Genomic DNA, 15338 nt, shown 5'->3' with positions numbered 1-15338 from the left:
GTACCGAGTACTTCTACATTACCGACACACCACCCACGACTCGGCCATATTCTCTGCAGAAAAGAGATAGCCCGAGAAGGAACAAAGAGCACCCAATGAAGAGGGCGTTGGGTCACCCAAGCTCTCCCCTCATCTCACTCCTGTGGAGTCTCATGTAGCGTTTGTTCGTTGGTCCCACATATCTCATTTATATTCATCATCAAATACCAGCTTATTAATTCCATCCAGTCAATCAGTTACCACCAAGCATCGATACGAGTGTCATAATCGTTCGAGAACCATCAACATCGGCTTCAACGAGTCAGATAATAAATCTCGATCTTGGAATTCTCGATAACCAGTACAACGACACTGCTAGGTCGTTGACCATCAATGTGCTAGCATCAAATCACTCAAACCGAATAATAACAGTCATTGGATTAATTTTAAATTGTTAAATACGTGAGATATCTTGGATATTTTACTCGTCAGTGCTACCTGAAGATATCCGGAGGAATTTATTGCTGTTGCGACGCAGCTGTTCAGGTATGGGTGTCAAAATTTTCCTCCACTCCAGTGACTCCTCGGGCATGACATTACCTAATCTCCAATTTCCAATTACCACTATCGAATATTCAGAATTCCTCTGTCGCTCGTACTGTTGATAAACAACTCTAAGTGTTTACCACTTCCAAAATTATTGGCTAGAGCTGTCAAAAGCAAGAAATGACGATGGGAGACTGGGGTAAAATGAGCCCTTGAATTTTTACTGATGTTCTTCAGGGAAAGAAAATATTCCATGCGAGGGAAACTCAGATGAGACATGTTTTAATCCCCTATTTTATTAGGGGACTTAGCACCCCCTACTTGCAACGAAAAACTGACCTGACTTTGATGTATCCTAGGATTGTGCCAAAAAGAAAAAATTCGAGATTGAAAAATGGAGGGAGCCCTGACGGAATTCGAGGAGAGTCTGTCATTCGACGTGGATGATCCAGATTTTGCACCAAATAGCATCTTTAAAGGAACAAGGACTCAAGCTGCCTTAGACCTTTACATCCCTGGAATGACTGTCTCCATGACGAAACGTGAGCACTGGACAGATATCTCAATTCATATTTTACTACCAATCGTCCCTAGACTGTCAATACTCCCAATTAACAATTAATTTTTCCCATTGACAACAATACGATCACATTATCCGCACCTCGGACTGCCACTCAATCGCAAACGCAAGCACGACACCTCGTGTATCTTATAACATGGTTTCATCGTTTTGTTTTACGTCACAGCAGAAAATCCGATCTTATCAGATTCGTGATTTTATTCTCCGGATGTAATATCGTGATTTTTCGGGGGCAAATTTTATTGCGAAATGTTTTATTAAGATACGAGTGATTAGAATACACTTGCTGAGTATCTACAACATTAACATGTGACTTCTTATCATCTAACTCCCCTCGTGCACTTAGTTGCATGATGAAATTCAACGCTTGAACAAACATCACACACTTGCGCCTTTATATCACGAAGATAACAGTAATATGTTAATTACCCGACGTCTAGCAACTGAGTACTTTGACACAGACATTATAATATTGATCGATGATTATCATTTCCCAGAGTCAATGAATATAGCTCACCTATTGAAAGCCGTTGATTGAACTTTGTTCAAAGCAGAGCATTATTTTCGTTGTCGTAGAGGCAAAGTTCACCGAAGGTTCCTCGCGAGTCACTGATAATTCCGGTATTTCTAAACAGTGAGATTTTTTCTAGTTCTCGTAGGAAAAAACAGGTCGTTGGAAAATTTGATATCTATAATTTCTAGTCAGTCAACTTCAGCGGTGGGATATTTCTCGACTGAACTTTGTTCAGACGAATGCGTTTTCATATTCAACTGCTAAAGGTCTTCCCCTAGGGTTTGATAATTGGAATATTTAATTATGGAGACAATGATCCCCTGGTTTTTTAATTAATTTTACTTCAATTTCCATTAAATTGAAGGGAATTTTTCTTACGTAAACCCAAATGCAGAGAGGGTGGTCCTTACCGAATCGTGAAAGGTAGACAACGAAAAATTTACGATATGCTATAACGAGAGAAGAAAGTCCCCATCAAAAATCAGTAATGAAAGTTTACATCGGCAATCAGTGATGAAAGTTTCGATCTGAAATCGTATCACATCGATTAATGAGTTGATCGACATGTAATCGCACGATAGAGTGAAATTACAGATTTCTAGGTATAAAAATAAATGATCGTTACGTGAAAATGGATAGGGCGTCGTACAATGTGGAGAGATATTGTGGGATCTAGTGACCACATGGGTGGTTTGTCCGGATGTATCAACCTTTGTAAATTTTTTTTCGGCTCTCAGAGCTTCCGTTAATTTCTCCAATGCAACGGTCATGAATTTGGTGGATTAGAATCTGTCGTTTTATCTTTCATTTTTGAAACGTGACTGTTCTCCACAGGTAATCGGGATCGTGTAATCTAAGCCTGTGGAGAATACACTTTGACACAGACAATTGCATCTAAAAGATATCTTGTTTACTCTACGAGGAAACCTCCTTGGGGAACACGTGCATTGTGGTATCGTCTGACCTAGACGTCTGCAGACTTGAATCGTCTGGGATAGATTTCTTGTCGAGGCATTTAAAAAGTAATTCTGCGATTATTAAACAAAATGTAGATTCTATCGCGAGGTAAATACTCCAATAGAAATTACGCAGCTCTTCTCCAAGAAAAGAAAGAAGTTTAGAAATTTTTATCTCTTGCACACTATTTCCTTTATGTCGTATTTTTATTTTTCGTGATAAAATACCTTGGGGACCTAATGATGGAATCTACTGTACCGTATGACCTTGCACAAGCTCTTACGAAATGTATTTTTAAATTATCCATCGATAAGACTCGAAATATTGACGAAAAAACGGGGGCCATTATAAAAAAAAAAACATATTATGAAACGAATGATCGGAAAAAAGAATCCAAGGTGTTTTGGGCGAGTGAGAGACAGAATTATTAAATATTTTATTTGTCCTACTTTTTGACAATTAATCTGGGCTAATGGGCTGAAATCATCACCAGGAAAAATTATCTTGTTTTTGAATTCCCGCAGTTTAGGACAAACATCCTCAGCAGCTATTCTTCTGGAGGGAATAATCTGCTTCCAAAAATTAATGTCATCCGCGAGACCGTTAGGATAATGTTGATGCACATGGGCCAGAGGGCAGAGGGGAATGACGCAGAAGGTTCCATGTTGAAGACTTGGAGGGGTTATCGCACCCCCCGGAGACCAGCGTCGATGCCACTTGATCTCTGGATCGCGAATTCGCGAAGCAAATACCTCAAATCATTTGAATTTATCGGGAAATAATTGTTCGTTAGACTCCAGACGAGTTCACAACTGAATAATATCTGTTATTTTGGTGCTATCATTCACCTTTGAGTCATCAGGTTTTAAAATAGTTATCACCAATATCCAATCCCCAATCCACCAAAGTATCTTGCAGTCTCATCATAATAAGATCCCAAGGTATGCGATGACGCAAATCGATACGGATTTCAATGTATGCAGATATCGATAAGGTGTGAATTGTGTAGATCTTTACGTGTCGACACAATTCAGGGAACCCCGAAGTTTTCGTAGAATCACCTGAATGATGAGACTCTTATTTCGGTTTTTTGTAAGTTGTTGTTCACCTGTACCAGTGTGAACTGTCCATTGTTCGTCTTTTCGTTGTTTGTCAGGTCAAATGAAAGTTTATGAGGAAGGGAAATATATCGTTTCGGTTGTTGTCATTTTAACCTTTGGATTGGAGGGGGTTAAACTAATTGTTGGACAATTTAAGATTGACAGTGTGACCTTCTTGCGATTCTCATCGAGCTCTGCGATCTTTCATTCTCCCTTCCTCCATGAACCAGAATTATATTTCAATATTTTTAAATTAAAAATTGTCAGTCAGTCGTGCTGTTTTGGTTAAACTTGTTTGCTGTTTTTTTTGTCAAGAAGTCTTTAACCGACACAAACTGGACTTTGACTTGTTCGTATTTTTTATCCGTCTGCTCCGATGCGAGACTTTAAATACAACCAGATATCAATAAGGTGTGAATTGAGTACATCCTCGTTCGTCGAAAAAAATCAGGAAATCCCCACGTTCTCCCCGAACATCACGAATTTAAAAATACTTTTTCCTCGTGTCTCTTCAGAGAACTGCTCACCTGTATCAACATGACCTTTGACATCTTTTTATTTTTATTTGTTGTATCAATTCAACTAATAAAAACATTACGTCAAATCCTTCACTGTCTGTCGGGGGAGGAGGTAAAGTGTAACCCATTTTGTCAAGACGGACGCCTGGGGCAAAATGGACCCATGACTCTTTTAATCTCATCAACTCATTGAGTTTATGATGAAATAGATTTTTTCTGTGCAAAGTACAAGTGTTTTCCTTTGCAACGAGCCCGATTGAACTCAATTGATCACTTAGGATTTGAATTATGAATATAAAAAATGAAAAATGTCTCCGTTTTACCCTAAACCTTGAAGTTTAATATTTCCAGCATAAATCGAGTCGATCAGTCGACGTGTTTTGGTTAACGCTTTTTTCCTGTTTTTATTTCAACTCTGAGTTTCTTGTCTTTTAATCCGTACACGAGCATGTGCTATAGACAGGAAGGATCGAGGGATGATAACGATACCAGGGAAATAAAGAGCTCATCCCTATCAGCACGTGCTGTAAAGCATTTTATGGCTCTGTATTCACTTCTTGATCCACGAGTCTCATTTCTTTAATTTCTTTTGACATGAGGATCTTTTGATATTTTCTAGGAGGATCATTAACTGGTACATTTACTTGTTCACGGGGTATTCATGGCGGCAGTAGTTCCGGCAATTTTTCGACGCTGATTGAGTTCATGTGACACGAGCAGTTACTACATAATGTACCAGCGGGTATATGCTCACTTCGTGTTGGATGATTGAATAAAGCGGGTTCGTGGAGGCATGTGAACGACACGTGATATTTCTCGAAAAAATTATCCAAAGCCACGTGGTATTTCCACCATCTTTGAAATTCATTACGCGTGATGTGTTTATTCTTCGGTTGTGCGTTTTGTAAAAATTAATTGTTTTCTCAATAAACGCGTTTGTCAGCGAATCTCGCGATCTCAAACTAGATATAAATTGAGAGAAATGTGTGGACTGTACGCAATGCGAGAGAAATATTCCACTTGTTATCGATGGTATCTGAGGAAAACGTTTTTCACATTTTTTTTTTCATTTTCCATTCTACGAGGCACAACCTTCGCCACTCTTGCACTTGAGTAGACATGTCGATGTGACCTTTGGTTGAATTGCAGGCCCCCAGCAAAAGGTCACTGCGATTCAATTATAGACGCCACATTTATCCCAGAAAATAAATTAATTATGCCCCTCTCCCTCGATGGAATTGTTCAACTTCAAACTTAAAACGGTTCAGTTATTTTAATCGGTGTAATTAAATATATACGGAAGTTCAGAGTCTCCATTTCAAATCTTATCTTTTGAGAGAATGTCGTGACCCTGAGACTTTTGCAACAGTCATCCGTTGAAGGATGACTGGTGGAGGAGGTACCGTTTCTTTTATTTTACGTTTTTTTTATTTTTCATTTTCTTTTTCAAAAATAGAACTCGAGCGTTTCAAGGTAACAACTGTTTGTAACTCTGCAAAATGTCTATTGGATATTATACGGACAACGGAGTCAGTGAGTTGACGGAAATGTGGTTGTTTGAAAATTTTTAACGACAAAGAAAATTTTATTCGAAAATTATGGTACAGTCTCCTATCACAACGTTATCTGGAGATTTATTCTTTGTTCATTGGGACGTTTGTTTCGTTTTAGGATTCAGTAATCAGATAAATGCCTTTAATTTCAAGTTCATTTCACTCGCGTATTCGCAAATCGTCCGGCCTTGATTCAATCGAGAGACCGTTAAGTGCGTAACAACGACATTGTTAGGGAATTAATAATATTCCATAGAGATCCAGGGGACGATGTGCATACGCACTTTAGATTTTTTATGTTGAAAACTTCTTTAGCGTTCAATATAAAAATAAATCAATGAAAAAAAAATTACTTTATTCAACATACGCAGAAGTTTCCTCGTCACAGATCCCTGAGTGATTCCACTGACAGTCTGGAAAATACTTGTTTTTCCGGGTTTCACATTGTCGGACTCATTCCTAGAATTGTACACGGAGTTTCGAGGTGAAACGCATAAATTTTCGGCTGGTGGTTAATGCAAACTCGGTGATTCTACGGAAAATGTATTTTACAACCTCATGTGCATGCGAAGCATTCCCAGAAGACATGAGTTTTCCTGAAAATTCACTCTGCAATGTCTCTATCTGCCTTCATGCTTCATAAATGTCCGGCACATACCGGTACATACTTACATTATATAATATACTCGGTACATAGTTACATTATATAATTTTAATACAATATTCATCGATTCAGAATTAATTTCATGTATAAATACCCTTTATGGTTTTTTCCCTAGGCGCAGCTTGCTCTGATCTCCTCTCCTGGCCCATCGACATTCCCTTTTCTTTGTTGCTAAAAAGGTTCACGACTGCAGAGGTTGTTCGCCTGCGCCAAATAAGCACAAAGGAATGCAGACACTACAGACTAGCAAGAACTAGTGCAGTCCCGTTTTTTCTTGCTCCATTTGTTTGCAGGCATTGATGCCTGCAAAAGAAAATTTTTCCCAGTTGATGGTGATCAAGCACTGAAACAATTGACTCATCAACCCAATCTAGCTCACGTTCTCCCTCAGAACAATCTTCGAATTCTTGGGCATTCGTTTTACATTTTCCCAGAAAGTGCATTACATTCTGTGAGACAATGTACTACCATTTGGCCCAGTTCCAGGTTTTTTTTCAAATTTCTAAAGAATATTTAAGCAAAATATATTCGCAATTTATTTCGGATTTTTTACTACACGAATTAGGGCCTCATTTGGGCCCATTACAGAATCGTGAGGGATATTGTCTCTTTCTAACGCGTTTAGGGCCCTTAATTGCAATCTCATCTACTGATTCCATTAATGACTTAAGAAATCTTATGGTATTAGTTATTGTCCTTCTGATGAGTACCCCCCACTACCCCCCTGGGAGAGGTACATCGGTAACGTCGGTGTCGACGAGATAAGAGCAGCTGATTGACGACGATTTGTCGGCAACTCGGGCGCCCGTGGTATTATGGCACCGGCAGTGCTTAAACCGAACCTTCAGTTCTTATCTCTCTAACAAGATACTATTCAACGCCCGTTGATTAGAAAATTTGACATATGTTTCACAGAGATGGTGGCGTCCACAGGGAAATCCCATAATACAAATAGGATTAGTCGCTGGCGACGCCTCCACATTGTTTTATCGAAAATTGAATATTATTTGTGTCTTTTAACTCGGCAGGGATGTCACAAATCATCCGATTGTGTAAATTAGAGATTTTGTTTGCACCGAAATTTGGAGATTTTGGGGTTTTGTTTTATCTGGAATGTAAATTTATCATTGTATTTTTTTTTACTCAACTCGGTGTACATTACAGTAAAATTATTGAGCCTTTTCTCGTCATTGAAGAGACGCATTAATCCTTCGATTCCAATAGTGACGTGATTTCAAAATTTCGCTGTTTTGTTTTATCAGGAATTTAACGTTATCCCAGTATTTTTCATCAACTCGGTGTACTTTACAGTAATATCATTAATCCCCATCTTGATTAATCATTATCATTAAACACACGTGCATTATTCTCCCTATTGAAACTGCACCAAAATATTACCATTTCGACATTGTATTTTATCTAGAAATTAGTATTTAGTTATTTTTCGTTGGCATAAAAGTTGTGTACTGCATGCCTTCTCCTCTTATAAATTATCAAATACTATAATTCTTTAAGTTTTTTTTTCAGTTTAGTTCTCAGAGTTTAATCCCCCGATTTAAACGACGACGAAATTTCCCGTCGATGACGTCCAACCGACCTCACGCAATATCAGAAAAATAGGATAAACGTCAGACCACTGGCGGCTGGAGGACTCGTGTCCTTTTCTCCACAGATGACTGAACAAAGTCATTTACTGGGCAGGTCATCAGTGTATGTGCACTCCTAGAAGAGCAATCTGACGTAAAATAGCGCCTTTGCGGCGCCTCGAGAGCCTGTGCATAAGCTTCCCCATCTCCGTCTGACCCACGTACAACGACACTCCGACGTCTGGACTCTGGACGTTCCTCTATTTACTCGCTACCTTCCTTCACCCCACCCCTGGCGCTCGTTTATAAAACCCCCAGTGTACGGCCGCCACTCGCTCAGTGTGATTTCGCTCACCTCCGTGATAGCTAGACCTTCCCCGAGTCTCTCGATTACTCAGTCCTTTAACTATCATAACAGTCGATTGTAATTGTTCAAACAAAACGTGTTCCAGTGATATTTGGAGAAACAGTTTGAAAAATTTATTCAAGTGCTGGAAAAGCATCTTCAGGATCTATTCAATATTAATCTGAGTAAGTTGACTTTGTGCAATTTTTCAAATCTATTTTCATTCTTTCACTTGACAAAGTGTTGAGCCTTGAATGTCGTGACGAGGATAAGGCGCTTTCACTGACCCTTTTTCACTCGTTAACATCGCAGTCATTTCGTGACACTAGAAAGTGCCAATGGGACAATTTATGGGTTCTGCTTTTGCAATTTATGGAGTGCTTTTTTTCCCATTAATCCACATAATTTTTACAGTGTCTGAATTTTTTCTGAGCATTTTCCTCCCTCGTGTCAATGACCTGCTAAAAATTACGATTTCTGTCAATTAAATTGTCCTGAAGTCCTGTCCTGAACGTCGTGCTCTGGAGTTTTTACTGAATATTTATCCCTTTTTTACTTGTGCGGTTGGAAGTAATATAAAATGTAGTGAAATTGAACTGGTGCAGCCGGTGCAGTTGGTACTTGTGGGGGGATCAATACTGTAACAGCGCACTGGATATTGGCGAAACGGGTTACAGGCAATGGTGTTCGGGTGGGTTCGCGGGACCTCCTCGAGTCGATAGAATGCAGACTATAAATGCACACGCTACGGTTTTTTAGTTAGTGAGATGCCAGCAATAGAATAAATCAATCGACAGAACTAGTTCTTCATAATTATCCCATGATAATTCCATAATATTCTTGATATCCAATTCCTGATATTTGGAGGTCATTATCATTGACGTAGAGATCTATTTCATTTGCTGTTTATTGATATTTATCACCCGAGTGTCACTTTGATTGAGTTGATTATCATGCCTTTCTTTTGATTAAAAAATCCCCCTTCAATACTGCAATTTGTTAATTAAATATATAATAACCATAATAATACATAAAATCGAATTAATCAAGGGGAGCGACCGTCTGCCAGTGTCTGGTATTATTTATATTGATTCAGATTCAACGTAAAAAGTACTCAACTTATATCTAACAGTTAGATACTCACTATCTAGAATCATTAACAATTACCAAGTAAAATTATGATTGCGGACGCTTGGATCGTGAATAATGATTTGAACGAGGTCACTTGTGTCCTCATGACTAGATAGTCATGACTCTCAGCTAGTTCCGTTACATTTATCATTCAGATCGTTGGAAAATGATTTTTTTTTCTTCAGACACATCTCAGGATCTTTAATGACGTTGACGTAACTCGATGTCAAAAAAATAGATTATTCCGCGCTATTCTCTGGCTTTACCCATTACTCTATCAGTAGATTATGCAATAAAGGACCCTGTCCACGGAGATAGAGAGCGATAAATTGTGGGTTCAATCTTATATAAATTCCCCCGTAATCTCAATAAGAATTTTGCATTTATTGTTCACCGATGGAAACGTTTAATTCCATTGATTATTCCTCGAGCATCGGGAATTAGTGAAGAGGTTCCTGGAGACACGTGGATGATCACGAATGTCAGAATGTCAACACAAGATCGATTATCCGATCGTGAGTTGATAATTTATGTAAAAATATAAATTTTACGAAGAATATAAAATAATAAATTATGATATCAATGGGTTCGAGTCAGGGGAATCATCGCTAGCATAGGGAGAGCTTTCCTGGCCTCATTGTGAAGCTTGTCCGGGTCATTCAGGCCACACAACTGTCAGTGCACTGTATTTATTTATTTATTAGCATTATTTACGGTCTTTATACCAGTGCTCATTAGCAGTTCGTCTCATTTTTATCGGATATACCTCGATTTTCGTAATGTGATAAATTTATCCTGGTAAATTTATTTTTGGTCGACCCAAACGTAAATTAATAAGGGAAAAAAATAGTCTGAGCGGTATGGTCACGTGTAAAACTGGGTGATGTGTCTTAGGACGGTTGCCAAAGCTGTAGACACTGTCGCAACGTCTAATTCCATCCCTCTAATCCACTGACTACACTCAATTGTGGAGATTATACGGTCTTTGGGATTCAACTATTAATATTCTCATGAAGTGTTCACGTGAACAGGAAAACGATTTTTTTATTTTAAAATCGCCCTTCTATTCTTCAACAGTTCACCCCGGTGAGGGGAAAAATCGATAGCTAGGGTGTGACGTAGCCCAGAACGTCATCAACCCTTGATGTATTCAGCCTTAGGTTCTTCAAATACGTCACCTCTGGGACGTCACCTGCTCTCGTATTTTTTTTCAATAAATCCATCGCTCATTAAGTCACGTTCAATTGGTTGAAAAATTATTTACTCATTTTATGGGTCGGGTTTTTTTAAATTGATCACGAAATTATGTGAACTGTAAAATTCCAGTGGCTTCACGAAAGGTATTGGGTTTTAATTCTGGTCAGGTTGAATGGGGTGATCTAATCATCTACAATTGAGGTCCTAAATCGATCGAAGTAATGCAAAATAATAATAATAAAAAATCAGTGTACCGTAACGAACGGTATCTCTATCACTTGTTAGCCAACATATGCAGAGCCCTCGGTGAATTAGGTCGAGCTGGGCCACTTATTTTTATCCATTGGTGCATTTGTAATTATAATTAAACTTGAGTTTATTATGGTCGATCGAGACTATCGATTTCCACCTCATCAATTTATTTTCTCATTTGAATATATTTTACGGTGGACCAACCAGAGGAAATTTCCCCTCCGTAAATCATTGCGACTCTAATCGTCTCGTGTGGCCCAATAATTTTCAATATTTGACATTTCATGACATAATTCTCTGGTTATGAATTTTGATCGATCGATATTCAGTTCCTATTGTTCCACACTGATGCATTCCAAGGCTCACCTTAATGTCGTTCATGATTTTTTTTCTTTCCTCGTATCACGTTCCCTATCGAATAAAAACTTCGCGTGATCTTATGCAAATAAAAAATAAAAACCAAACTCTCGATTCCATTCAGCCTTGTCACGATCCCCCAACTCTTTCGAAGGGCACGTGCCCGAGTTTATCATGCAAGGGCATCCCTCGGATCTCCATCCTACCCTATTTTTCATAGTGAGAGAGGTGTGATAACTATAGAGGAAAAAATCTGCGGGGGGCAACGAGCCCGTGACAATGAAAATTTTTTGACACTTTCTCCGCGTCATTAATAACAATAATCTGACTTTATTTGAAAAGTTCAATGCTTCAACAACGCGATCACTTTCCTTCCTGAGAAAGCGAAAGTAGGAGCCGATTGACGAGGTTGAAGTGCCTGGAGATATCGTTGGAATTGCATGGATTACCTTGAGAAATTAAACATAATCACCTGTCTGAGGAGTTTAATTATAAATCATTATCTATTTTTGTGTTTCAGTTGACGTGTCAAACCAAGTTGCTAGCATGTCTGTGACATCAGTTCAAACCACCACCGAGAGTCTCTCTCGTCACGGGTAAGCAATTTGTTTATTTAATTTTCCACTCAAATTGGGAAATTTTCAATTGTAATTTCGACAGCTGGACAGTCATTTTTCGAGCCTTAAAAATTTTATTTGCAATTATCTATTTATTTATTCATTCATAAGGGTCACATCAGTTCGCTGATCTTTTTATAGTCACCAATGTTCAATAATAAACCTCAGAAATGCATCTCACATCGACAGCTCAGTCTCTCATCTATATATAAATCCACTAAATGCGGAAATTCATTCTTCACGTGTTACAGCACAGTCGTGCGTCATCCGCTCGTACGATTTTTTTTTTCTCTCGCTCGGATTCACATATCGACAAAATGCAACAACTTTCAGACCCTCATTGAAGGCACTTGATAGATGCGCACTAGCACTGGGAAATTGACGGACGAGAAAAAGTAGGCGGTGAAACAAAAAAAAAAACGTGTGAAGAAAAAAACAATTAATTTCTACGCATGAATGTTCCCGAGCTGTCCCTGTGGTTAGTTAATTTGAAAAATTATGCGCGTTAATAACTGACCATATCACGTGGAATAGTGTAGACCCTGATACCTCAGGCACTCGTGCCAACGTGCTATTTCCATTATCATAGAGCACGAGTCGAAGGCATGATCGTGTCTGTTTCAGGTTCAAGGATAAAATTATAATTTGTTATCATTTTTTACTTGCCTGCACAAGTGTATTGGGTGAAGTACACTTCACGTGATTTCGCATTACAGATTCCCGGAAGTGTTATGTAAGACGATGTTATCCATCGATTATCGTCGTGTGAATTAGAAAATGAAAATCGATACAGGAGAAATAATTTCATCAATTTCGTACACCTGTCCAAATTGAAATTCGTATTGAAAATTATCAATGACTCGTTGATTGGCAATAAATTACGATAAATTGCTTAATTGGGGTAAATAATTATTTGTTCAGGAGCAACATTTCTCTGTCGCACCACAGTCTGGCTGGAAGTGTGGACGATGGACTTCAAGATTCTCATCCTCAATACCAGGACACTATTCTAACAATTGAGGAACTTCGGGCTCAGTTGAATTCCTGCTTTACGTAAGTACCCACCCCCCCTCCCCTATCCCTCGTATTTACTCAAAACAATTATCCAGAGATTCGTAATGAGATTGAGACGATTGAAATGCCCTGCTTATGGTTGTCGCAATGCGAAGCGCAGTAATTGCGCAACACATAATAACTCAGCTGGCATTCCATCGTCAATGAAATCCGGTATGATCCGGAGTAAAGTAATTTCGTGGTGGTTCTTCCCCGAAGTTTATCGGGAAAAGAATTGCAAATGTGAAAATAAAACCAAGACAGTTCCCCCGGAAAATCGATAGCAAATTTTTATCACTGATTATTCTGAATGTTTTTGCAGATGCGGTGTATCGTGGAGTGAGGAGCACGTGTCTCTTGACTGCAGTGAATGTGGTGGCTATTCACTCCAGCGGCCATGTCCACTCTGCGATGGGCGGTGTCACACCTCCTGGAAACGTGATCTCACCATGGTAAGCGAATGATTATGATAACAATAATAAAATATTGATCGTAATCTCAAATTCCCAATTCCCCATTTTTTTTCTGGTCTTGGGAATGGAAGTGGGGGACTATGTAATGACTGCGATGACGGCGGAAATTAAATTGACCTATTTGTGACGTAGAAAAAAATATTTTCACCTAGAGTAGTCGTCCAGGTGCATGACTACCGCTAGTGATGATAATGACGAGGACAACGATAATAAAAGCAAATAAGGCAGAAATTAAAAGCGCATTGTGTCAATAAATGCGGAGGTCATAGCACACACGCGTTATCCGATAAGTTCAAGGGCTTGAGAGAGGCGAGAAATCGCCGCTGTCTCATCAAACGGCCATTAGATACGTATAAAAATTGATAAGGACGTAGTAACAATGCAGTAACATAAAAAGACCTCAATGACATGACACACTATTCTCATTGTAGTTTATGGATGTTTTATAGCCTCCGCTTTGAATGCAATCTTATAAAACATTTCAAAATTAGCACGAAAGACGACCGACCGTAGCATCGTCTCCGAAGGCTTTCTACATTATTATTATTATTTTTTTCGTTGGTCAGCTGACATTGAATTGCAAATGAACGATTAATACAGATGTTTTATTTATTCTGCTCCAACTGTTCTGACGTGGGATTTTTTTTTTCAGTCTCATGCTAGTGGCAAAGCACGATGGATTGGTGAGTGCGGTCTGAGCTGTGGTCCCTCACTCGATGAGAGCCTGGTGCCAGCCCTTGAGAAATTACGCGCCACCTCGTGAACTGGTGGTGGTCAACGGCAGTGTCTTGATGAGCTTAGACGCGCTTAATAAAAATGCACAAGACTTAAAAGCAGAAAAAACATCGCCATCCATTATCGTGTCACAATTTCATTGACATTTAAAATTAAATTCATTGGTATATGTGGGACTTTAGGAATGAATGCTGTAAGTGGTTACGGTGTAACCAACGAGGTCTGAGGAATTTCCTTTCATTCTCATTAATCTGATATGATGGAAAATTAGGAGAAAATAAAACGGCTGTTGCGCATATTGAATTTACTACCTGTGATTGTGTGTAGATAGATTTATCAGAATTAATTGTACAACACATGGAAAAATTCACCAACAATTGCGCAGTTGGTTTAGGAAAATTATGAATTTTTCACCCATGAATTGCTCGGTAATTGAATGTCGTTCGACGAAATATTGACATCACGAGGAATGCAAATGTCTTCGAAAAATTCATCGAGACGTGACACAGTCGTGACTAGAGATGACGTAATTCATTGTAAAGTAAATACTAGATCGTATCACGTTGTTGAACATTTACGGAACAGCTGTTGAGAGTGAATCATTGAGGAGAAAAATCATGCTGGGATCATTAGGATATTCAATGGGATAACTCATTGATGAATTCACATACTTTACGAGTTGTGAAAATGAATACTCGTTATGAAAGACTTGGTATTTGAATAAAAATCTTAGCCAATTCTAGTTTAATTATTGCTGTCAAAATTTTATGATAATGATTCAACGTACTTTTGACTGACTGGAATTAGACTAATGAATTATTCGATACACTTGAAATACGTGAAAATAAAGCTCACCTCCAGTAATGTATGTTTTTTGTATGCCAGGAAATTGAAATATTTTTTAAAAATGTATCAACCGTATTCACGAAACTTTATCCTCATCTAAGTTAACGTATCACTAATCAGTAAGTTAATTTTCTTTTTCTAAAGTATTAAAACTGAAATTGCAAGGTTTTAATTATTAGTGTGCTTTGGGTAACACTGATCTTTCGTTGTAATTTATATTTAATTATGCAGACGTTTTTGTAAAATTATTATTTATGATTTATTAAAGGATGAACGATAAATTAAATTAATTTCATTTATTTCTCGAATCGATTATCCTTTCCTCTGTCTAAAA

General features: G+C 38.4%; 1 protein-coding gene across 1 annotated transcript; it reads left to right on the top strand.

Moving 5' to 3' along the window:
• The first annotated feature begins 132 nt into the window (after nt 1-132).
• Nucleotides 133-15290, top strand: Pino (Pinocchio). The gene is made up of 6 exons (XM_064128263.1): nt 133-525; nt 885-1067; nt 11801-11876; nt 12819-12950; nt 13273-13402; nt 14076-15290. Exons 2-6 carry the CDS (start codon nt 920-922, stop codon nt 14184-14186), a joined length of 597 nt encoding a protein of 198 aa, XP_063984333.1. The 5' UTR covers nt 133-525; nt 885-919; the 3' UTR covers nt 14187-15290.
• The last annotated feature ends 48 nt before the right edge of the window (nt 15291-15338 follow it).

Source organism: Diachasmimorpha longicaudata, chromosome 9, assembly GCF_034640455.1.
Source record: "Diachasmimorpha longicaudata isolate KC_UGA_2023 chromosome 9, iyDiaLong2, whole genome shotgun sequence".
Lineage (NCBI taxonomy): Eukaryota > Metazoa > Arthropoda > Insecta > Hymenoptera > Braconidae > Diachasmimorpha > Diachasmimorpha longicaudata.
This window is presented reverse-complemented; position numbering and strand designations above follow the sequence as displayed.